The following is a 23,005-nucleotide window of genomic DNA, read 5'->3' on the forward strand; positions in this document are numbered from 1 at the left end:
TCCACCAAATGGCAAAAACTGCAACCAACCTGCCCATATTTCAAATGAAGTAAATTTTGTGAGTAGAACATGGTGATGGAGTCTGACCAGACCAAGAACTAACTAACTTTGGCTAAAGCTAACGCATGACCCTAATGAGGACAAGCGTGATAGAAAATGGATGATAGAATGAGGACGCATGGTGTTCAATAAACATCAACATTACTGTAGAAGCAGTCCGTGTGAATGTGGATGTGAATGTTTATTTGTCTGTATGTGCCCTGTGATTGGCTGGTGACCAGTCCAGTGTGTGTGCCCCCTCAAGCTCCAACTAAACTGGGATAGTGATTCCCAACCTATTATCTCATTTAACGTAATCCGTGCTCATCTATCTATGCCAGTGACGTATAGCGATATGCAGAACAACTATATGTTCTGTTCTGTTGCGATGAGATCATCATTATTTCCGTACACATACCGGTAAGTCATTTTTGTGACATTCCTGAGGACAAATGCTATAGAAGATGGAATTTGACCCTAAAAACCAAACTGACTCGCCATTTAACTCTCCCAGACAATCAGGAATCTACATGGAGAAGGGACTTGTCTCCCAGGGGGGAGGTGCGAGGCCAAATTGTTATTGTGTGGGACCTTTCTACTGGGCCCAACCTCATTGCTAGCATTTTCCACATTCTGCCAGGGACACTGACTTAAAGGAGGTTTCATTCTAGCGCTGGGGTTGCATGTGCAAAATTTACCAAGGGGGTGTCAGGAATTTCAATCTTTGCTTCCAAAACAGACTGGCAGCATGGGGGCCGACGCGGGGCATGTGCAGGATACGAACGCTATTTTGTAGCATCTTCACTTTGAGAGTTGGGACACCTCCTCATTTGTGAGGCCGTGCTGTCTCCCTCACCTATCCCGCACCAACGGGTGACATGCAAACAGTCAACGCGCAAATGTCGCTTGGCTCGGGGAAATTTTTCCACACTAGTCTTGTTTGTGGGAATGCCTGAAGCAAAGTGAACGGGATTATGTTGGCTGCGACGTTCACGGCGGCGCTGATCTATCTCACGGTGCAAAATAGTGGCGCCTTGGCCCTGGGCACGGCATGCTGGGACGAGAGGTTGACACGGGCGGGCAGGAACGGCAGCTGTGTCGGTGAGTTTGTTTCACCATTAAATGTTTTGCATTTAAAAACTGTATTTGTTGTACATCCGGTTGGCATGCTAGGTATGGTGGTATGTGTTGGTTTTGGTTTAAATGTCTACTCTTTTGACACTTCATTAGGTACAAATGCAGTGGCTCTCAAACAGACATCCAGGGACCCCCATAGCTTGGGGGTCCACCAAAAAATGTACCTGTATGTGGTTATTATGTGGTAGTAGTTTAGAAATTCTCCCTACATAGTGCCAATTAAACAAACACATTAAAGTAATTACTGTTCATTACCTTAGCTTCAGACCAATTAAAAGCTCTGATATGATTGTGATATGTCACATCAATATGACACATCTCTGCATGAATGAAGAATAAAAGGCATATTTTTAGAATATAGGCCTACATTCTAGACTAGAATACACGCATGTTTTTCAGATTAAAATGTGTACTGGTATGATAACAAGAATAAAGTTGTATTTTGGAAATTCACTTTTGAAAGCACGACTTTCTTCGCTTGTTTAACGTTGAGTATCAGGGTTACTTCACAAGTGTATGTATTCTGATACATTTACTAGTTATCTGTTTAAAAAGTAGCAAGTAAAATAATCCAAGTACCAAAATATAAAAGTAACTTGATTAATGATTACTTTTAACTGCTTACTTAATCCAATACCAACAATGTTAATAATGCAAATAACAATGATAATAATAATAATAATAATAATAATAATAATAATAATAATAATAATAATAATAATAATAATAATAATAATAATAATAAATTAATGAATCATTTAAGTAGCAATACAATATGTAATTATCTGGTCTTTTTGGTCACAGATGTGCTGAGCATTTGCTCACCATGCTATGGATCAGGGGTCACCAACAGGATAACCCCCAAGGACCACATGAGCTGGCCTGTTCTAAAAGTACTTTACCAGTGATTGGACATTGTGATTTTCTAGGAATGTTGGAGACGTGATCATTTGATCATGTAAACACTGGCAGAGATTTATAGAAGTAAAGTGTTGCATATTGCCACATTAATCAGTACCCAAGGAGTGGCTCTCACCTTCAAAAAGATTGGTGATTCCCGCGATGGATGGATGGATGGATGGATGGATGGATGGATGGATGGATGGATGGATGGATGGATGGATGGATGGATGGATGGATGGATGGATGGATGGAGTTTGAGAAGGTATGATGTGATGAGATTCTTGTCATTTTAGAAAGTCCAACATGAATTTGGCAGTACTGCAAATGTGGTATTTTCCTCAAAGAGATTTGTCAAAGACTAGAGAAGAAGTGTATTTGTGGCTTATGTCATGTTTGTTAACATATAACACAACGTAAAAGCTATCCAAAGCCCAAACTAGTCCAAGTTAATTAAAGTCATAGAAATAGCATATCATCAGCAATATCAAATTGATTTTATTATGATTTTTACTTTTTGATCAGCTCATCAGCCGGTTCAAGCTATATTGGGACCAATTCATTAGATTGTGAACCGATGCACTCACATCTTCTATATCGAGACCAATGTTTCAATTCAAATCGGATTTTGATACGCCCCTAATAGATAGATGCTTTATTGTCATGGAGGGGGAATTAGATTTAATAGCTGCAAAACAAAGTTTTAAAAAAACTTTCCGCATGACTTGATGTTCTTTATGATCAGTGAATTGCAAAAAAAGAGGACAAATCAAGATTTATATACATGCATGTACACGCTTGAAATTTAGATCAAGTAATGGTGATATATGACTGACATCAACCACAAAAAAAATATCTACTGTGTATGGTCCACTGAGCTTTATTATTATCATTATTTATTCACTTGCTATGATGGTCAACCACAGAAAAGGTTGCTTGACCTGCTAGTTTGAAAGCAGGCGAGGGTGCAAATAAACAATTGAATCTTGAAAAAAAATCCCTATTTTTAATAAATGAACCTGCGATCAGATTTTTTCATCTTTATTACATAAATGCATTCCATGATTCTCCAAGCCTGATAATCATAATATTACGACGGTGGCTATAACTTACTTACGTTCTTTAAAAGATTACAAAATATTTTCTCCCCAAAAATATTTGTTATATTGTTGAAGTTCCACACTGTTTACTCTTAGCCTCAATGTCCACTAGCCAGAACTACAGCCATGCATGCTGTGTTTGTTTACGGAGTAGTAGAAGCAGTTAAACTTTCTGTCCCTTCTCTAATATGTTACATATGAAACATAACAACAACACATGTACTATTACACAACTAACATGAATATAATGCCCAACCTTAACTGCCAATACAGGGGGCCCTTGATTTATGACGGTACCAGCATGTTTAGTTTCCACTGTCCAGTTTTCCATTTGATTGTTTGATATTTGTGAAATAGGCCAAGGATCCCATGTAATTGCTTTCAGGTTTGTCCACCAGATTGTGTTACATTTTACCCCATTCAAAGCATGCAGCAAAACATCTAATCTTAAATGAATTTTCTACAAAGGTGCCTCACTACTAAAATAATTCTGTAACTGTCTTGCTATTGATCGAGGAGAACGGTGTACAGTATACGCCCACTATTTGAGTAAATATGGAACGTAACCAGCCACGAGATAGACATGCAGAGACATAGCCAAGGCAATACAGAGAATCCTCCATTTACGATGCTTCTAACATACAAGGTTTTACCATTATCAATATTACTGCAATCATTACAATAAGACATGCTTGTTACCACCGCACTTCCTGTTTTTCAAGCGATTGCTTGAATACTGTATTTATGGCTACCTACTGTAGAAGAGCAGCGCAATACAATTTTACATACAACTTTATCTTAAATCACGATTGTCGGAAGGGAACTCCATCGTAATCCAAGGTGTCCCTGAAGATGCCTGCACAGCACAGACAATTTGGTCTTTGGTTTTTGGGAGAGGCAAGTGGACTGCCATCAAATGCCAACATTCGGCCCATTAAAAATGATACATGACCTCTCATAGTGGTGGATGAATGCAACCTACAAATTCAAGAATAATGTTGACCGTCCCATGAACCTCAATTTCATTATGTTGTTTGTCAGCCATCGCTCATTGTTTTTCTTCATTCCGCAATAGTCGAAGCAGTATCCATGGTTGCACGTAGTGACATTACCATGACAGAACAACAGAGCAAACACGGCATATGTCAAGGTCTGACACTATTGAGCCAACCTCAATAACTCCAACACTGCTGGAATATAGATGAAGCCTTAGTTGACGCAGTTCTCCCGACTTATTGAATGAATGCAAAGTCGACTATCATTTGTTACTAAAGAGCAAGGCTTTATTGACAAATCAGCTAGAACTTGAACAACCCATTGCAGCCTTGAATTTGAAGCGATTTTTAGACAGACGTTTGTAGTACTTGCAAATGTACTACAATGAAAACAATTCCTTGTCTTAAGCTTTGCAGCCCTTCCTGATCTTCGGCCATGGTAAAGCCATACACAGGATCGACCTGGATGGGAAGAACCAGAGACGGCTAATCGCTGGGGTGGCATCTTCCATCCTGCTTGATTTCCATTTCAGCGAGGAACGAATCTACTGGGCGGACAAGCACGCTGGAATCATTTACAAGTCATCCGCGAGAGGCTTGCACAGACAGGTGACATTACAGCTATTGATAGGGGAGTGTCTGGGATCAATCAAGTCATTACATCTAAATGAGTTACCCATATACCAACGATCAGACTGAATTTGAGCGCATCTTCCGATCAGTGAATATCCTGTGGTATGGGCTGTGTTAAGACTGACATTTCCTCATGTCTGGAATCTCAAACATTTTGAAAATGGATGTTAAATATTAGTATGTGTGTACAGTACGTAGATTTTTAAACAATCTGACTTTACTGTCCAAGTTCTCACCTTTGATGTGCCCGGCATTGTAACCAAGCCGTCACAGATTCTGACAATGATCAGCGACACAGTTGTAAAAAAGCTTATTTGGTTTGTCTTTGGAGTGACACAAACTATTTATTTGTATTCTTCGCAGAAACTGTACTCATCCGACAAACACATTTCAGGCCTCGCCGTGGACTGGATTGGGAATACCGTGTACTGGACGAGCAGGGAAAAGGGCAGAATCAAAAGGATGGATACAAATGGGAAAAACGAAAGGACTCTCGTGAGACATTTGACTCAGCCAGGCTCGATTGTGATAGACCCCAGTAAACGGTAACACCAGTCAACTTTTGTGATACAAATGCATGATACGCATGTACAGATTTTAACCCAATTTTTAATGCGTGGAGAGACCCTACACATGATGAGGAAACTGATCTTAAAGTGTGTAGTTGACTTGAGATGACAACAAAGAACATCCCACACGTGACCAACCATGTCAAAGTAGAACCGACACCTACATGTGAGAGGCAACAAAGTGGCACAGTGCGTCCAGACTATCAGAAACTACAAAGAAGAAAGTAATCGAAGAATGAGAAATACAAGACGCTATACTGTTACTATTGACACTAGTTCCTGCGTTTAGGTTGCAAACTCTGCTCCATGGCATTTTGATTGTGATCAATGACTTGTGAGAAACGTTATGCAAAGACACAACACACCCAGTTGCTCCCCGTTTTTTATCCGGCAGCGAGCTTCCTTATCGGCTATCGTTCTGTTCCACGGAGTCGGTGGATCTCCACACACATGAGGATTTAAGGAAGTAAATACTGAACAGGATCGGCCCGAGCAGATCATAGAGGGAAACTCACACTACAGCACAGAATATTCAGTTCGAGCCATTCGATAACGAACTTTTACAGACTTTGATCGAAAAGGATGGAAAATGCTCAAATTTGTCCCGATTATCGGTATGTGTACGCAACACATATTCAGGTCACTAACTGGTGATTGTTCCTTTTTACATCAAAATCATGCAGTCAGTGGTGCATAAAGATTTGTCATCATAAATATTCAACAGGTTTAACATTCACACCTGTCAGACCCACCCATTGAAAGAGTGGACCGGAAATAAATAATTAAATAAATAAATAGAGCATTCTTAACGCACACCACACTACTGGATAATCGCTTTTAGAAACATAAAATTGGGTGTTTGCTTATTTTGATCATAAGGTAGGGGAAGAGCGCAAAACCGACCCAATAGTTGTTGCTATATGCACACCGCACTCAAACCACAAATCAGCAAACAAATGCTGTATTTTACAGGTTTTTGTTTTGGCTATCCGGTGGACTGACCCCAAGCGTCCATCGGTGTGACGTTACAGGACAAGCGAAAATGATGCTGATTAAAACCTCGCAGCAGTTGAAGGCACTGTCCGTCGACCACAGAGACAGAAGACTTTTCTGGGTAGAGTTTGGTCTGCAAGGAGAAAGCGCCATCGCCTCCTCAGACTACAACGGCAAAGCCCTGCACATCATAGATCGGACTCTTCAGTAAACACACTACACTTATTTTCCTTTCCTTTCCTTTTTTCACTTGTGTGCTTCTCACTTCTTCTCTCTTGTTTGCTCAGGTCCGATTCGCTGGGAATAGCGCTTTTCCACAAGCACATATATTACACCGATGCCGCGTCCCGAGCAATAAAACGAGTCAACAAATACACTGGTAGCGAGGATCTGCGTGTCAACTTAAAACAAATGGCAAAAGTCCCGGTTGATATCAAAGTGGTTCATCCTGACAAGCAGCCAATGGCGGACTCACCGTCGCCGCTTCCAGGTATTTTGACGTAGAACTAAACCTCTATTATTTCTTGGAATGTTGTAAACCATTATACAATATTAATGCTGACTCTTATCAATCAGGATGCGATGAACAGAGCGGCAACTGCATCAATGTGTGCTCAAGTACTGCTGAGCAGGGGGTTTGTAAGTGCAGCGAAGGCTTTGCTCTCAGTAAGCAAGGCTTCTACTGTGAAGGTAAGGTTTTGATTCAAAATGGACTTTTTCAAATCTTGCATACAAATAGTTGGGTCTCTGGAGTGCCTACCCACCCAACCAAGTACATTTTCTGTGAACTGCCTATTTCCCAAAAGTGAGGCGGATTTGGCTTGTCAATTGATTTGATTGGCTAATTTACTCTCTTTACGATAAATCTGACAGTAGGGCAAGTTTCTCCGCTCATGACTTGGCAGCTAGGCTGGGCTAAGTGGGTCATGCTGGTATTTTCTGATGTGTCTGTTCGTTTACATGTGTAAGGAATTGCTGCCTCCAAGAGTGAAAATACAGCCAATGCTTTTACTGCTGTATGGACGTTCTTTTTTTTTTTCCATTGCCCCGGTTTTCCTCCTGGTCGTCAAGGTGGCGTAAGCTGTGCAAGGCATTGGCCTCACAGTAGATGGATCAGCTTTCACTCAACATTAAATACTACTTACTGCTGTGTACCTTAGATGTGAATGAATGTGCCCAGTGGAACCACGGCTGCTCTCTTGGCTGTGAGAACATTCCAGGCTCTTATTTCTGCACCTGCCCCAATGGATATGCCCTTTTACCGGATAAAAAAACTTGCAGAGGTATAGTGGTGGGACACTGTTTTGTCTTGTGTACAGTATGGATGGTTTGCTTGTCAGTTTAAATCAGACTTATTTTGGTCTGTTTGATTTAGCTCGCAGACACTTTTATTGTTTATAAAAGTTTTTACAAATTAGTTAATACAAATTCTGGGTCGCGGAATGCCAGACTGCATTGACATGATATGGAAGCAACCCATTGCTTGTTAGCTTATTTGCAAAAAAACACTGACTGCATAGACATAAAAATATAGCGTGAAAATGAGCTCATTTGCTAAATTCCAAAAAGAATCGTTACTTCTCCCCTAATCTCAAAGGATGACGTTTGCCATAGACAAAAGACATTAGAAGATTAAGAGACACGCGTGACAGGGACCATATTTGACCAGTGCCTTTGTCAAGTCTAAACTGTTTAGCAGATGGCCTTTGCCATGTTAATGAGTCAAAAGACCACTGTGGATATATAAAACCAATATGTCCACGTTCAGTGTGAGCCGAGATTACATCCTAGACTGCTTCCCACCACAATTTCACTTATTTCTACAGGATTACAAGATGACTTCATACAGACATTTTACATAAGAAGCTTGTTGACAGTTAGACTCTGCGACCTAGCAATACCTGGCTGTAAAAAAAACAACAAAAGAAAAACAAAAAATGTATAGCAAACACCATGCATGCTGCATCTTTTAGCACACTTTATGAAATGTAGCATTTCTGTATTTGTGAATGTGTTAATTTCTTCTCATCAGAGATCATAACCTGTGAAGGCAACGCCACAGAGTGTGGTCATGGTTGCCTAGCAACAGACGAGGGAGCCGTGTGTGTTTGTCCAAAGGGTTCCGTATTAAAGGAAGATGGACAGGCTTGTACAGGTATCAAATTTATTCAGTGGAATGAATCAGTACAAGTAAATGAAATAAAATGAATAAAATACAAATGTATTTCTTCAGATGAGAAGCATTTAGCACCACTGTACAATAAGTACACTTGTTAGGTTGAGAGTTAGCTCTTGGGTAGGTTGAAGATTAGTGGTTGGGTTTGGAGTTCTGGTTAGGGTTTGGTCATCAGTGTGAATGTTTCCGTCTCTGAGATTAAAAAAAAAACAAAGAGAGAAAGAAAAGAGAGAAAGAAAAAACAATTCTTCATTTCTTAGAAGAAGTAGAAGAGAATTATCATCTTTTGTCATGTACACACACAAACACAAAATTTGACCTCTGAGTTTGACTCATATAGTGGACACAGCAAACACACTCTTAGTGGCACACGCTAGAGCAGGAGGCAACTTAAGTACCCGCCGAGCAGTTCAGGGTATCTCTATCATGCTCAAGGACACCACAGCCGTGTGTTCGGGGCTGTTGGGGGGAGGATGTAGCCATGGTGACCTCAATCACTTGGCCACGGCTGCCCTGTTTTAATTGTTTACATGAATCAATACCACAAGAGGAAATAAGCATGAAAACAATAATGCAATATTATAGGTTTCACCATCCCTGTTGGGGTAATAGTGACTGGCAGGACAATTGTTATTTGAACTGTTGCAGGATGCTCCTCCGCAGACAAAGGGGGCTGCAGTCAGCTGTGCGTCCCTATCCCCCCCACTAGGTGGCGATGTGATTGCCTGCCCGGCTACCAGCTCCACCAAGACGGCAAGCGGTGCATTGCCTCCGGTGAGTCACACTATTATTGTGAAGCAACAGATTAGCACCTCTTAACTATGCGTGCTCATTTAAAATTGAACTTCCAATCGTTTGTTGTTGTTGTGTGTGTTTTTTTTTTTTTTTTGAAGGACCACCACCATATCTGCTTGTTGCCAGTCTAGTAGCCGTGCAGAGAATAAACAGTGATGGCACTGAGGGCCAAATCCTTGTGGATGAGCCCAGAGGAGCAATCGAATCTTTGGACTATGACCCGGTGTCAAACCATGTAAGAAAAAAAACGCTTAGAATGTCAGTTTAGAAATACTGCACAGATACTGTAATTTGATGGCACAACACTCAAGGGGTCCTGTTTAGGTGTGGGCATGCACTGACATCTAGTGGACAGATGTAACTGAATACTATCAGTTTTTAAAAAAAAATGTGTTTTATATTTGGTTTCAGTAAACTGGTGTAAGTGTATTGAACGTGCTCTTTCATCACGTTTAAAGGTGTACTTTGCCAGCACACCACAGAAAACCATCGAACGGGTCTACATGAACGGTGGGTCCAGACGACGACTCGTCACCAATGGTCCAGACTCGAATAACGGACTGGCTGTCGACTGGATCCATCGCAAGATTTACTGGACCGTTACGAGGTGGGTAGATGGACAGTTTTCAAATCAGATTAATTCAACATGTTACAAACAAAAGTGTTCAGTCAATCGCATGGGAAAGTATCCCGAAATCTTCGACCAGTACTTATATTCGTGGTTCACTATTCACGCCATCAAATTTTTGACCATGTTCAAAATGTCTTTGCGACAAGATAAACTGTTTGCGACCATTAATACTGTTTGGTCTGGTGAATGTCTTTGCACCCTTTTACATCCTTGAATGAATGCTACATTTCCTCCAAGCTTTTACACTACAGTATAGCAGGTCACAATCAATACTTATCTAATAATGCAAACCATTTATTTTCAAGGGAAATTTAAGATGAGTTGGAAATTATATTGAACTGTTTTGGGGATCATAGTTTGTGGTATATTTACAGTTTAATGTACTGCATTAAAGTATGCAATTCTACACATTTGTATGTTATATATTGTGGGGTCCCCAGTTATTGCACATCTGAATTATTAGGAATTATTAAAGCAACACTACGCAGGTTTTTGACCATAATAAAACATTATCCTAAAGCAGCACTGGGCAAGAATTTGACCGTAATACATTTTTTTCACAACTCTTTTGATGAAACATTGACTTACAAGTAGTAGAATAGGACTTTTGTCGTGCCCTGAGGGGGGTCTGTATCGTTTTTACTGACACTAAGCAACTTTAAGGAGGGAGGGAGCAAGCCTGGCACACACAAAAAAAATACAAATGTCCTGAATTGCTTCACGGCATACTCACTTCCTCCTTTCGCTATAAGGACGGAAGTCGATTAGAACGTCTACGCGCTATTACATGGCAGAAGCCCCAAAACAAACAAAAAAACAAAAGTATTGTTTAAACAAAATTTGATTCATTACCTCGTCGCTATTCATCTTTCACACAGCCACTGGAAATATAAATGTAATTCAGTCCAACTTGCAGGCCAGCGAGAACTCAGGATTTCACGACACTACACGCTGGCGTGCATGGGAAATGTGGTTGACTTTTATCAAAGCACTACCGCTTTTGTCCACATAATCAACAAAAACTGACATATGACACAGTGTTGCTCTAACTCTTCTGATGAAACATTGACTAACAGCTGTTTGAATGGTACAATTGTCAAGGCCTGAGGGGGTCTGCATTGCTTTTACTGGCACTGGGCAACTTTGAGGAGGAAACCACAAACCCTGCCACACAAGAAAACTACAAATGTGCTGACTTGCTTTACGGCATACGTCACTTCCCCCCTTTCACCATTGGTTACAAAGACCGTCGTCGATTATCACATCTACTGTACGTGCAATTACTGGTGTCGAGGCAGAAGCTGCAAAACAACTAAAGAACCAAAAGGTTTTGTCTGAAGAGACAAAAAAAAATGGAGTCCACCTGCATAAAAGAACATTCACTCGCTCGAACATTCAAAAGAACGGCGGCTTTCACTCGCTGCAGGCGTGAGCTCAAAGACTAGGAGGGATATCTGACCGACGCTGCGTTGGCTCTGTTCCTGCTGGGCTAGTAAGAAGCTTTCAATGTTCAAATCAAAATGCTAATGCTAATGTTACCTATCAGAAATTTGCGTACTAGCAATAAATAGCCATCAGCTTGATAGTCGCTATTCCACGCTGACACCACCATCCACCCAACTAACTCAAGAGTATTGCATAAAGAACAATGTGATAACTGCAAACCGCAAATACACAGTTCAAATAAAATATATAGGAAACTACTGTGGAAAGATCAGCCATACTGCAATGTTTACCCCAGAAAACTTGCTTAGCCTGGTGGAAGAGTAGCAGACCAGCGTCATAATAGATATTTCATTTTTGTCAGTGTGTAGCTGTGGCGGGCCACACATCCGACCACACTGCGAACAAGTGCACAGTATTTATCCATCCATCCATTATCCAATCCGGTTGTCCTCACAAGGGTCGCGGGCGTGCTGGAGCCTATCCCAGCTGTCTTCAGGCAGTAGGTGGGGTACACCCCGAACTGGTTGCCAGCCAATCGCAGGGCACACAAAGACAAGGGGCAATTTAGAGTGTCCAATGAACCTATCAAGCATGTTTTTGGACTCCGGGAGGAAACCGGAGTACCCGGAGAAAACTCAGACAGGCACGGAGAGAACATGCAAACTCCACACAGTAAGGCCGGGGCCGAATTCGAACCCACGACCTCTGCACTGTGAGGTGGACATGCTAACCAGTCGACCACTGTGCCGCCCTACAGTATTTATATTAGTGCTAATGGTCAATTTCATGTGACCAAACAAAACAGATGATTAAAAATATCACTTACCATAGCTGCACTTGAACGAGCCACGGCCGTTTGTATTCCAAGTATAAATTATGACTGTAACGACACAATGCAGTTTCATGGCGTTTGTTTACTATCCACTCATATACACCCAATTCATGCGGTGGGGGAATACAGTACAAAACCAAAGTTTTACGTTTCATTTTCAACAACATAATAATATATTGTTTAGACACAATTAGATTCACTCCTACATCATTGCCATTCATCCTTCACACAGCCACTGGAAACAGAAATGCAATTCGATCCAACTGCAGGCGAGCGAGCGCTCAGCATTTCAAGACACAATGCGCTGGCGGCGCTGGCGCTCATCGGAAATGTGGTCAACTTCGGGCAAAACACTACCGCTCTTGTCCATATGGCGCCGCCGTAATCAACGAAAAATGTAACCTGCATAGTGTTGCTTTGAAGTAAAGGATTTCAATGTGACACTTCCAGACAGTCATTAGTGGTCAGCAGTACCTTGGATGGACTCAACGTGACAACTGTAGTGAGCAGCGGACTCGACAAGCCAACATCCATCACGGTTCATCCTCTGGAGAAGTCAGTTTGACAACAAACTGTATTGCTATATTCTTATATTTAAAAAAATCTCTATATATGTATCGACTTTATTCTAAACTTTTCATTTCTTTTTTTTTTTTTTTTTGAGGAAGTTGTTCTGGGCAGATATCGGACATCAACCTACAGTGGAAAGTTGCTCTTTATATGGGATGGACCGCACAGTGATCGCAAACACAAACCTGGTGTCGCCTGGAGGTTTGACGGTGGACTTCACCGAGGGTAGTCTGTTCTGGTGCGACGGGAGCAGGGTAGAGACCTGCGCGCTGGATGGTTCCAAACGACGGATCCTGCTAGAGAACCAAGTAGGTGAGGTTATGAAATAGCCATGCTCTTTTTTTTAAAAAAAACTTTAGGATTGCCGCTCACCCAAGTCGCTGACCTTCCTTATTGCCTCTTCCGACTGGCCCAGGCCGGCCGTTTGACCTGGCTGTGTTTGAGGACAGGCTCTGGCTAGTGGACAGGGAGCACCGGCAGCTGATGAGCGTGCACAAGCGGACAGGGAGGGAACTGCAACGTCTCCTTGGCGACCTGGTCCAACCTGCGTCCGTCGTGGTGGTGCATCCACTTGCTAAACCAGGTACAGCGAGTAAATAAAGTTCTAGTTTATGAATCTATGTTGGGGGTAGCGTTTGCCCATTGAGGATGATGTTTCAAATGTCCACTGTTGGAGGTGGAATTTAGAAGTTTGGGAGTTGGAAGTTTCTTCTAAATCCCATTGAGATTGTTGGAATTTCCACTTCCAGATTATGGAATTTCAATTTTGAAAGTTCAATTTCTCGTGTATAATTGAAGCTACACTCTGAAAAACAGTTGGGTTAAAAATAACACAATTCTGGGTCAAAAATGGACCGATCCACAACTTGGGTCAATTTGACCCATTTTTTGGCTTGTTTTCTGCGAAAACAACCCAAAACATTGGTCTGGTTTGTATAAAACAACACAAGAAGGTGGGTCGAATTGACCCAATTATTATTTTTGACCCCAAAATGGGTTCTGGTTTAGGCCTAGAGTTAGGGGTTAGTTTAGTGTTAGGATTGCTGTTGGAGTTAAGAGTTGGGTTATAGGTTTTATTAGTTGGGTTATGGGTTGAATTACGGGAGGGTTGCATTATGGTTTGATTGGGGTTAATGTTAGTGGGATTGGGGTTAGGGATAAGGTCTGTAGTGTAAGTGTGAATGTTTGACTCTCACATTTTCACAGGGTTGGGATTAGACAACAAACCCACGGGGGTGACATCACTCCCAGACAAAACACTCAATGATGAAAGCACACCCTCTAACAGAGCCGCAGTTGACTCGCAAGTTGAAGCGAGGACGTTCACAGACAAGATGGTGTCTGGTAACAACAGCATAGATGAACAATAACTGAAAGCTGTTCATTTTAATTGTTAAAGCCAGAAATGTAATTACTGTCTGTGTCCCACAGACGAGCACGAGTGTTATTCGGCAGGACCGTGCGGTCCCAACGCCAAGTGTCGCCTGAATGCCGGCAGCCCGGCTTGCTCTTGTCTAGAAGGCTTCAGCGGTGATGGACACTTATGTGTGGGTGGGTATATGATATCAATCTAGCATAAGAGCAACAGTTTGGAGTTGAACCCATTCACTGGGAAAAGTGTGGGCATTGCAACACCCACAACCCAACACTTGGCAATGTCCTTGTAGGAAAAATTGTGAATTTTCAACCTTTTCATCATGAAATGTACTGGTGTGGCAACCCTGATTTCACAAATGCTCATTTGGATGAAGTTGGAATATCCCAATACTTTTGTCCATAGTGTGTAATAGTACATTATACTGCATTATACTATTATATTGCATGAATCGGCTGCTGGATAGTGATGAAAACAAACTGGAAAGCCACAACTGCGATAAAAATTGTCTGTTGCCTAAAAAATTACCCTAAATGGGTAGATCTGTCGAGGTGTGTTCGCAGCTAATTCCAGTTTCATTCCATGTCATTCTTTTTTATTGTTCTAGATGTACGCAAAACGCCACCGTCGATGACGACTAGCCATCCTGGAAACTCTGTGGAGAGTTGCCCCTCCACCCATGAATCTTATTGCTTGTACCAGGGTGTCTGCTTCTACTTCCCTGAGGTGGAGTCCTATGCCTGCAAGTAATTCACCTTTTTTGTCTTGTTAACTTGATATCTACTGGAACTGATCCTAAACCTCCATCACAAAGTGGCTCCTGGTTATAATGAATGGTTTCAACCACTAGGGTTCACTATTGTTCTATGAAACCCGCAGCTGCATAATGAAGCCATTGAAAAAAATTGTTGTGGGAAATATGGGTACACTGGGTAAAGCCACAGTTACTAATGCTGGCGACCTTGTACCTCCAAAATGGTCACTTTTCAAGAGACCCGAAAAATGTCAAGTTGGCTCAGCATTGCATCTTGAAAGAGAGCAAGCCGTTTTCAACACTGTCAGTAATGTGTGAAAATAACATCCACATGTGTGGACTGACCAATAGTATAGATTTTTGAAAAGTATTCCTCAAAATGTGACTAATGAGGTTTGGGCCCGATGTCAGCGATATGCAGACACATGCATAGTGATTTGATGCATTAAAAAAAAAAGATAATTCACAACACAGTCGCAATATGTTTATTATTAGGAATGGCTGTATTTATCTTTCTTCCAAAGACAGAATCACCTTTTTGGGTGTCTAAACATACCTGAAAACTCACTAATTTTTGCACTTGCTTTTATCCTAGTCAAAATGCATGTAATCTTTGCGGGGTCCACAACAGCACTCCTCCAAGATTCACTCAGTAGTGCTCCAGACACCAGTTTCACTACAGGACACACTGGATGTACATGCATGTCATGGCATAATTTAAAAGTCTGCAGGACCCTTGCACAAAATTGAACAGAAAGTATGACATTTTGGTTTGAAGTGGCCATTTTTGGCAAATTATTGTACTTTGACAAAAATTTGCCCAAATGAACCCCAGTTGGAAGCAAGTATCCTTTTGCTGTGCAAACTGCAAGCACAATAATAAACACATTGCTTCACATACATTTCTGATGGTGTCAGCCAGACATTATTATCTTAGCAAAAAGGGGTGTTTATGGTGAATTCATTGGTTGTTCAATGTTCAATTGTTTCAGCTGTGTGGCGGGCTACATGGGCGAGCGCTGTCAGTTCAGTGACTTAGAATGGTGGGAGCTTCAGCAGGCCGAGGAGGAGAAACGCAGGAACGTAGTAGTCGCCTCCTGCATGGTGCTCCTGATTTGCCTGCTTTCCATCGCTGCCTGTGTCACCTACTGCTACAGGTGTGTGTGCGTGTATGTGTGTGTGTGTGTGTGTGTGCGTACGTGGGGGGGTGTGCACGTGTGTGTGTGTGTGTGCCGGAGTTAAGTGCAACATCAATTGCTTGTCTTTTTGTAGGAAATGAATGATGCAGAGAGTAACAGTATCAAATGATTTAACATGTTTGACCTAGGCTACTGCTAAAAGTGTTCCACTAGCTACAATATCCGCTAGCCAGGGCCCTGTTTTTATTTATAGAACACATGTGGATAGACACAGTTCCTGTTGCTTGCCTACTGTACTACAGTATGTTTTGGGTTGCAACGCAGTACAAATGTTCCGTAGTCAAAAATCCTAGGCCTGAATTTCACCTCTTTATCTCAAGATGCAGTAAAAAAAAAAGGTTTTATGTGTACTAGTCTATTTTGGTCAAGAGACTCAAACATTTCACTTTCTCCGCAGGTCTAGATAGTGACACATGTTCTGGTCTTGGCATGTCTAAGACTGATACGTTTTTTAGACTAGACTTTACACAATCGGGATATTGATATATCAATTAATAGGGGTGGTTGCCTGCGCTGTAGCTTTGGTTTGCTTCCTGGAATAAATAGTCTTTTCGCAGCATAATGCTAATATCAGACTTTCCTGACAGCAGTGCGCTGTCAACGCCGTATATAGTGGGGACAGGTTGCTGCTGACCTCAATAGGGACGTTGTGAATCGGTGGAGAGAATACTTTGTAGACCTCCTGAATTCTACCGACATGACTTCCCATGAGGGAGCAGTGAATGTGACCCATCCAGAGTTCCTAAAGGCTCTTGATGTTGTGGGGGTGTCCTGGTTGACATGCCTCTGCAACATCACATGGACATCAGGGACAGTGCCTCTGGATTGGCAGACCTGGGTGGTAAATTCATTTTGAGTGAGGGTTAGACTCCGCCAAGGCTGCCCTTTGTCACAGATTCTGTTCAAAACTTATGGACAGAATTTCTAGGCGTAGCCGAGATGTTGAGGGCATCCGGTTTGGTGGTCTCAGTATTACATCTCTGCTTTTTGCAGATCATGTGGTACTGTTGGCTTCTTCAAGCCGCGATCTCCAACTCTCACTGAAGCGGTTCGCATCCGAGTGTGAAGCGGTTGGGATGATAATCAGCACCTCCAAATCTAAGACCATGGTCCTTAGTCGGAAAAGGGTCGAAGACCCTTTCCAGGTCGGGGGATGAGATTCTGCTCCATGTGGAACAATTAATCTATCTTGGGGTCGAGCCGCTGTTCTTCCGCATTGAGAGGAGCCAGATGAGGTGGCTCGGGCATCTTGTCGGGATGCCACCTGGACGCCTCCCTGGTGAGGTGTTATGGGCATGTCCCAGAGGCCGCTGACCCCGGGGACGGCCCGGGGGGAGACTATGTCTCCCATCATTTTCTTTTTTTAATCCAATTCTCGGTATCTTATCCAATGAAATGCATCACAATATACATGTGGCGGTGTCGTGAGTTGTCGGAGCATAACCGGAATTTTTTCGAGGAGCAATGCCGGACGCCGTCGATCGCGGGAGCTCTGCTATAAGTCACGGCAGTGATATAGACGACACGCTCGCAGACTTTAAAGCCGCGAAAGCATCCAAACGTGATTTATGGTTAAGATATATGTTTGTAGACAATGACGATTTCAACATCTTTGTAAGAGAATACAGCATTGTAATTACCACTCGATTTTTTAAATTAAAAATAGTGCTTCACTTGCATCTTCGATTGAAACAGTAAAGATGAATAAACTCGTGCCTGTGTGAAAGCCACGTGTCTCAGCTCTCAAATTCTTTTGGAATTATGTTTCTATCTGCTACAGGGGCTGAGATATTAATTATTTTGTAGGTGGCGAAAATGTCATGTTTTCAAGGGTGACTCCAAAGATGACCGTAGGTTTTAGAGACATGTTTCACGAGGAGCTTCAGGCTTTAATGGGTTAAAGTTAAGTCAATTCAATTTTTTTTTTTTTTAACAATATGTTCTATGCAGCTCCACTACTCTACACGCGTAATTGTAATTAGTGTTGTGCTCGTGGAATATGAATTAAGCAGCAAAATCCACCCGGTTTTATTCATCTCAGGGGGCGTCCATTTTGCCACTTGCTGTCGACTGAAAATGACATCACAGTTGCTCAGGGCTCAAGCAATTCCCAGTCACGGCTAAGCCACCAACAGTCAGCTGGGATGGGCTGACGAAAGGTGCGATAGAAAATTACTAGCTGGATGGATTTGGGCCAAATTTGTAACTAACCGATTTCAGCGGCTTTTGACTTTCGAGTTTTCATTTTATATACATACATAATAAATAAATGCATTGAAGAAACATAGCATTCAACATTACTGTACAAACAGTACTGAGTTATTATCATTAGGCATCATTCTTGTGGGACCGCTCCAGTGCCAAAAGAAAACACACAGAAGCTGTCTATAAATATTGGGCGTGAATGAGCCGTGTGATGGGAGCGTCTCCAGGCGGGGGGCCGCATGTAGCACCGTGTAGCTGAGTGATGACACAGCTGGAACATCCGCTACCTTTTATTTCCGCCCGAGCTGTTACTAAGTAGCTGATTTGCTTTGCTGTTGTTTTGTCGGGTTACTGACGAGTCTGTCGGCGTTCGCCATGCACTCTTGACTCGCCCCCACCTCACACTTCCGTCCTAGCCTTTACCTTGGTCACAGTGCCCCCCTACCCCTCTGTGAAAGTGGCACGCTTTCAATTACATGCTTGGTTTAGCTTGTTCGACAGCAATTACACATCAAAATAGACCATTTCGCTGCGACAAAATGGAGCCGCTGAGGTATGACCCTGCGTGGCCGCCAATAGCTCGGCCTCAAATTGCATTCCGCACTTGACTGCAAGTGCACTTGGGTGCTCTTTTTTGAGTTTGGTGCTTCAGTGTCTTTGCTGTAGAGGGGGTGGGAAAGAAGCCCTTGGTGCATCATATGAACCACCGAAGAACACCCTGGTTTTAAAACCGACTTACCTAAACGCACCGTCAAATTCAGACAGAATACTCAAGCAATGGATTTACTTACTAAATCTCTGTAAAGCTACATCAATACATGAGTTGTATCAAAGCTCTGCTTTCCCAAGGTGCTCAGACAAATGATGATTGTTTGGCCTTGGAAAAGGACTCTATTTATCTGTCAAGGAACACTTTTCGATCCAGCTCTACACACGTTTACATTCACAAGCTTGCTGATTTTCATCACAGAGGTGGGAGTAAATCAGATACTGTACGTGCAAATCATCAGCCTCCAGTCTTGCTCGGGCTAAGTAAGTCATATGTCAAGTCAAAGAATCTCGCTTAGTTACGACATACTGTGTATTCGTACACTCGCCGTTCAGGATCTGTACTTGATTTTCAAAAACAGGCAAAGTCAAGTCAGGTTTCGCAAATACCAAGTCATCAAGTCGAGTTTTTACCAAGTTTTTTTTGAGGCAAGCATATCATAAAGTTGGCAATGGAAGTCCGCCTCAAGTGAAGTCATGCGACTCAAGTCAGCCCGCCTCAGGTATAGCCGAACTGTAAACCCAATCTCTGTCACTTGGGATCTGTGCAGTCTCCATCTGGGTCCATGACCATACACATTCATTTATTCCCTAATGTGGTTTAAGAGGCCACCCAAATTTGAAAACACCACTTTATCTTCTTATGCGAAGAACACGAGGACTCTTCCGCAAGCAGCCCTCGGTGGAGAACGTGAGCGAGACCAGTGTGACAGACGAGGCTGTGTTGGAGATCCCCAAAGACGGCATGCGTCAGGTGAGCATATTAGCAAGCCATGGTAGAATTGGGGTGTATCACACCGGTATCGCAGATGCAAAGCGTCCTTCCATAATTGAGCACTATTCTTTTCAAAGACCGTTTTTGATAGACCGCTTTGTAGGCCTCCCTATTCCGGAGACAAGATCATGTGGGCACTCTAGTCACCAGTATGTCCCATGTCTAGGGTCTCTAGCACCCAGGTCACCTGTGCCAAGCGTACCATTTTTTTTGTGCAACGCTACTGTCTGACTCTGCAGATCTACGCTGCAGTAAACACCGACCCAAAAGGAAGCCCCCTCCCCGCAGCAGTTTGTCCCAGGAGGGCAGTATGTCCATCCTGCTCATCAGAGACAGGTACTAGAAGCTGCTATGAGTGTGAATGCCCAGCTGGTTCGCAGAATATTAGTGTTGCCTTTCCGTCAGGAGACAACCAGTCTGAAGATACACAGACGTGGGCCCAACGCAATCAGGCGTACGAGTGTTCTATGGTGTCCGCTGTTGCCATGGAGACGAACCAGAAATCCCTCCACTGCGCAAGTCGGTCGACAGACTCCATCCCTCAGACGCAACTCCCCAGTGTAAAGTCAGCTGCCTCCTGCGCAGTTTAAATAAGTCTTGCATTGCCTGCTTCTTCCACTTGGGGTCAACAACGTACTAGATTTTACACAGCGGTGCTTACATAGATGAGTCACTTCCCTTTGGTTCGATTGATCTAGTAACTTCTGTTATTGGGATAACGCAACCAACGTTTCAGCATTTGCATTCATAATAGTGAGTGGTGTAGAAAATTGATGGATGCGTAGTGATGATGATATTTTTGGAATGCCTGGCCAGTTCTGAAATTGCCTGTTTATGTAATGGGTAAAACCCAGAATGTATTATCACCCTATTAAACAATAGTCCTTGCATAGGCAACAATGTAAGCTATAAACATTTAGCAGCTATAAGCAATAACACAAACCTGTACATGAAACTTGTTTATGCTTCCAATAATAAAACTATAATCACAACCTCTGGCTGTTGAAATAAGATTTAATATTTTTGTCATAAATACTTTTGAATTGATATAGTGATTTTGGGGAAGAGGAAAAACCTCAAGGGTCACATGGATATTGATTTTCCTGGAAAGCGCACACTTATTTCTATATATTGGCCTCCATTAGTGCTAACAGATAGAGGGCTAGGGCCGCAGTCCAAAGAGCAAGAGTCAATTTATCTTAAATTACACCTCGGTTTGGGCAACAGGTGGGCAATGGAGTCATTGACACAGGGAGTTAAAAGGCAGTCACGGGGCACTGCAGCGGTCTTAAGTATTGGGACATCCCCACGGTTCCCACCTACACAAAGTGAACCCACAGAGTTGGAACTAAGCATAGAATTGTCCAAAGTGGTTCAGACTATCGCCGGGCGGTATGGCGATATGTATGGTGCACAAATGATACTAAAGCCACTTATCTTCTATAGTTTATCGTCACTTGCCCTCTTTAAGGTGAGTATTTGTTTTCTATAGCAGATTTCGGCAAACGGTGAATAATAAAAACTACAGGCGGCAGCTTCATTTGATGAACAAAGGCTTTCTCTTACTATGCTTGTTCCACACAGCTGCCTCTGGGTGACAGACTGCATAACAAACCAGCGAAGTGGTAATCAACCATACATTACACAGTTAAGGTGCAGCATAAAATCTAACAGTTGATGAAAATTAATACGTAAAAAAAACACACTTGTAATTATTATTATTTACAGTCATTATTATTACTTTTATTATTAATAATAATAATTATTATTATTATTATTGATCAAAAAAGGGCCCCTAAAGGCATGCTGTGTCCTTCGAACTACATAAGGCTTGAAATAAGCGGTTTTGTGTCTCAGTATGCGAGTCTAAATGTGCATTTTGCGCCTCATCAAAAACAATGAATAGCAAAATTGAGAATTTGTAAGTTTTCCCGATAATTGAGCGGTGGGGACAGTCCCAAAAAGCTTGGCTGGGCTGGACGCGCGTGCCATGAGTCGCTTGTGTCACCTACACGTGGTTTGTCGGCAGGTCGAGGCAAGATCTTGGTGCTATACTTAAAGGGCTCGAGACTGCCCCGAAATGATGGCATCTTGCTCCTAAAATTTCAGACAGTGTAAATACATTTTTCCTCGATTCGTGCCCTGTGCAACCTGTCATTTTTGCTGGGGGTTTTTTAAATTACTATTCTTGAATAGGCTATTTGTAGTTGTAAACAAACCTCTACTCCACACTTGAGCCCATTTATGAGCAATAAGTGAAAATGGGTGGAGTGAATATTTCAGTCAATTTAGCATGTGCACATTTTTTTTTACTTGCGCTGCTATTGATTTCCTGATAAGAAAAGATTGAAGCGGCTATTATTAGTGAAATATTTATATACAAGTAATGTTAAGATGAGTATTTTATTTAAGGTGAAGTCAACCCAAACATATTTTTTTCTAGAATATGTTCTATGCAAGCCCACCAGTTGAAACACGGCATTCTGATAAATATTGCGTTTGCAAATCCACCCCTTTTTAGCCATCTCAGGAAGTGGCCATTTTGTCACTTCTGTCAACTGAAAATGACATCACAAATGCACAGGGCTCAGATAACGACCAATCACGGCTGACCTGTTTTCTGAAGCTGAGCCATGATTGGTTATTACCTGAGTCCTGAGCATTTGTGATGTCATTTTCAGTCAAAAGAAGTGACAAAATGGCCACTTCCTGAGATGGCTAAAAAGGGGTGGATTTTGCTGCTTAACTCATATTCCACAAACGTAATATTAATCAGAATGCCGTGTTTTGACTAGTGGGCCTGCATAGAATATATTCTTTAAAAATATATGTTTGGGTTGACTTCTGCTTTAGTGATGATGGACGTATCGTTTTCTTATTTACCTTAATTTATTATTGCTTGTTTTTTGTTGTTTTGCTCTGGTTTTATTGATTTTACTGTTGTTATGTCCGATATAAAGATTTAAATTTAAAAAAACTATTAAGTTAACGTTACGTCAGACTATTCAAACTGTTGCACTTTCTTAAAAAGGACAGATTAAAGCACTAATGTATTATTTATGCCTATTCAATTCAGACTGATCAACCACTTACTGCTGCTGCACTTGACCACA

General features: G+C 42.1%; 1 protein-coding gene across 1 annotated transcript; it reads left to right on the top strand.

The window, feature by feature from the left end:
- Positions 1-845: 845 nt before the first annotated feature.
- Positions 846-20,830, top strand: egf (epidermal growth factor). Its single transcript, XM_086022495.1, has 21 exons — positions 846-1,140; positions 4,581-4,780; positions 5,168-5,349; positions 6,346-6,573; positions 6,654-6,856; positions 6,943-7,056; positions 7,527-7,649; positions 8,399-8,521; positions 9,191-9,316; positions 9,436-9,572; positions 9,796-9,944; positions 12,697-12,801; positions 12,911-13,128; positions 13,232-13,399; positions 14,023-14,160; positions 14,248-14,367; positions 14,799-14,937; positions 15,938-16,102; positions 19,769-19,871; positions 20,132-20,228; positions 20,298-20,830. The coding sequence occupies exons 1-21, from the start codon at positions 1,014-1,016 to the stop codon at positions 20,480-20,482; spliced, it is 3,150 nt and encodes a 1,049-aa protein (XP_085878621.1). The 5' UTR covers positions 846-1,013; the 3' UTR covers positions 20,483-20,830.
- Positions 20,831-23,005: the final 2,175 nt, after the last annotated feature.

This window comes from Filicampus tigris, chromosome 2, assembly GCF_054856515.1.
Source record: "Filicampus tigris isolate MCC_2025a chromosome 2, RoL_Ftig_1.0, whole genome shotgun sequence".
Classification (NCBI taxonomy): domain Eukaryota; kingdom Metazoa; phylum Chordata; class Actinopteri; order Syngnathiformes; family Syngnathidae; genus Filicampus; species Filicampus tigris.